The 2947-nt window shown below is 37.1% G+C and overlaps 1 protein-coding gene across 1 annotated transcript; it reads right to left on the reverse strand.

The window, feature by feature from the left end:
- Positions 1-610: 610 nt before the first annotated feature.
- LOTGIDRAFT_158349 (hypothetical protein) lies at positions 611-2338 on the reverse strand (the record flags this gene model as incomplete). Its single annotated transcript, XM_009051064.1, has 3 exons — positions 611-763; positions 1259-1384; positions 2024-2338. 3 exons carry the CDS (start codon positions 2336-2338, stop codon positions 611-613), a joined length of 594 nt encoding a protein of 197 aa, XP_009049312.1.
- Positions 2339-2947: the final 609 nt, after the last annotated feature.

A 2947-nucleotide genomic window follows, 5' to 3' on the forward strand; every position in this document is an offset into this window, starting at 1 on the left:
AAAGGCAGTCTGGTAGTGTAGTTATTGACTTTTTTCTTTAATTCTTTGATCAAAAAATGATGGAACTTTTAAGCAGTGAGTATTCTTCAATCACTTAAAACTATTTATTAAAGGAGTGTGTTTTATTCTATAATATTGTCATGTGTTTGTGATATGTAGTCGGTATTCCTCACTTCTAAATGTCGTTCAAATCTTATACTTAATCCATTGTCTCACATCGGAGTTTTATGGAAGTTGAATTGTTTAAAAGTATCCTGCTGATAACTGAGAGTAAGGTTTATCAATGGTATCTTTGAATAACGATCTCACAAAATACATCTATAATTTGACAATATAACGGAAATATTTCCAGCAGTGGCATTTCTAGGGTGGAGTATTTGCCCGGCCCCCAGTTTCAAATTTCGTATCATTGAGTATTTAAATGTCTGGTGATGTTGCCTCCGCCCCGCTCCCCCTCCCCCCTCCCCTTGACAATTCTGCGGCCCCTATTCATCCCCTGTAATAAATGATTCTAAGAAAAACCACCGACCCTTACAGATATGATGAAACACGAGGATAAGATTTAGCGGGACACATCCTTTAAGTTAGCATTGCGGGATGGCTCCTTCAATTAAGGCGTCATCACCACATATTTATGAATCAGGATTCCACACAGAACGTACATGGTAATTCCACAAATTATTGCCGCAATACACAATCTTTTAGCTATTTGTCCATTTGATTTAGCTGTCGCGAAGTCCATCCGTTCAGCTGCATTCGAAGACTAAAAGAATAAGGAAATTGAATTAGGTAGTAATTTGTCAGTTTCGTGTACAGAATATATAATTTACCATGAAGCGTGGTTTGAAAAGGCAACATTATGAATATCATTAGTGTCAGCAATCTGACCTCAGGCAACTGTCATTGTACAGGGCCGTAACTAGACAGTCTTTTATCGCAACCCTTTCAGTAGAATTCAAGCGGTAATCGATTTTACCGTAGACATTTAATAAGCGTAAATTTAGCGGATATCCTATTTTAGTTTTGAATCTACAACTTCTTTTTTGTCTAATTCGGTATAAAGCATTTGTCTCATTTACCTTGTTGTAGTTACGGCCCTGTTTTGCCATGTTAGATTTTGGGAGCGTGGCAAACGGCGGTGAACCAATTTCAATTTGATCATGTTATTTACACACTTTTGATGTACGTTGTACGGATCATCAGTACATATTAACATTGGTGTGAAGTGCCCTGAAGTTTATAAATGAGCTGTACTTACCCCAATAGAATAACATGTAGCAGCTATACCAATAGGCCAGAAACAGCACATACAAGTTATAATGGATAACCCCAGATAGTTGGGAGGCTGAGCAAAATATACAGTACTGGAAACTGGCTGTTTCTCCTGCAAAAACACGTCAGTTATATTAATGGTACGCATGAAGATATTATACTTATAGGAGTAATAGTATGTAAGTTGTGTTGCTTGGAACTCTGTGTTCAGACGTTACATTGCAATCCCATGAAAATTTTCTAGTAATAATAAAGTCTCCCTTCAAACGTGTTTGATTGACCTATTATTTTACATATGACTTCTAGATAAACAACATGATTGGCTATTGCTGAAATCTCATGCAACTCATTTTAGAATATAGCAATGTTCTATTCTGAAGATGTTTCTTATGTTTTGAATTTTGTTTCATGGAACACTCATTTTATTTTACGATAATATTAGTTGCATGAAATTATGATATACTTCCTCAGATGAAAAGTTCTGCTACCATCGTTTGCCAATGTGTATAGAGGGATTGAACCCTGGCCAGGTATTCTCGAACCGATCTTAGTGCTAGGACATCCTAGAAACAGTTTTAGAAGATAAGATCCTGGGACATCCTAGTCGTAAGATCGGTTCGAGAATACCAGCCTGGAGCTTCAGGTTAGCGAACAAGCGTCTAACTCACTGAACCACCACGGCTCCCTGTAGAAACATTGAACAACACAATTTGACTGGAGAAATAATAGCTAATAGGCTAAAAATACTTACAATAACTGGGCTGGGAGCAAAAGTTACCGGAAGTCGACCATACCCAGTTTTATAACAAGGTTTATCATGAAGAGTTATCCGGTCTGTTACCACCACTTGTGCTTTGTCCAATCCATGGTTCAGTATCAGGGTTTGTTTACTCTTTTTAAAGTCACCATCTCCAGGCTGGTCATACCCATATCCTTCCCCATCCATAGATAGAGCTAGATCATCGTCTGGAATATACAAGAGTGGATCACAATTAGCGCTATGCATTAAAATATTGAAGATGACCAAACATAGTTCGTTTAAAGGGACAACATGTAAATGTTCCATTACGTCAAAAACATCGTAAATTATACCTGAATATATTTCTAAAATATGCTTTTTACATCTTTGTATCTACTTAATCAACTTAAATTAGTTTTAAAAGGGTTAATTCAAAGCGAGGAGTACTAATTGTTAATTAAGCAGCTCAAACTAGTTTTGGTGTTGGGCCAAGAATACTTTTAAGAAACTATATCTCCGCGGAACTCTTTTCCTTGGAAGGGTGAACACGGGTCAGTATTGATTAGTAATGGGTATTTTCCAGAACTAACACCAACGGTGTCTTTGAACGAGACGGGATCCGATTTTCGAACTGTGATTATGATCCACATGTCTACCCTATATTTAGTTTTTCACTATACAAGTAATCTTGGCCTGGACCCTATAATGTTTATTCCTTACTTTAGGATCTGTCATAGACTCTATGCCTTATATTGCGCGCCAAGTCAGAAATGCTAGAGGATATTTAAAAAATGCCAATCCAAAATGACATCTAAACACCGATATGAAGTAGACACTAAGTTGATTAAATGGTGTTTAGAAATCCGGGTCGACATTTAAAGCAATACCATCTAACACCACCAATGACGTCAACGTTTTACTGTCACCAATATCTTT

Source organism: Lottia gigantea (assembly GCF_000327385.1).
Source record: "Lottia gigantea unplaced genomic scaffold LOTGIsca_16, whole genome shotgun sequence".
Classification (NCBI taxonomy): Eukaryota; Metazoa; Mollusca; class Gastropoda; family Lottiidae; genus Lottia; species Lottia gigantea.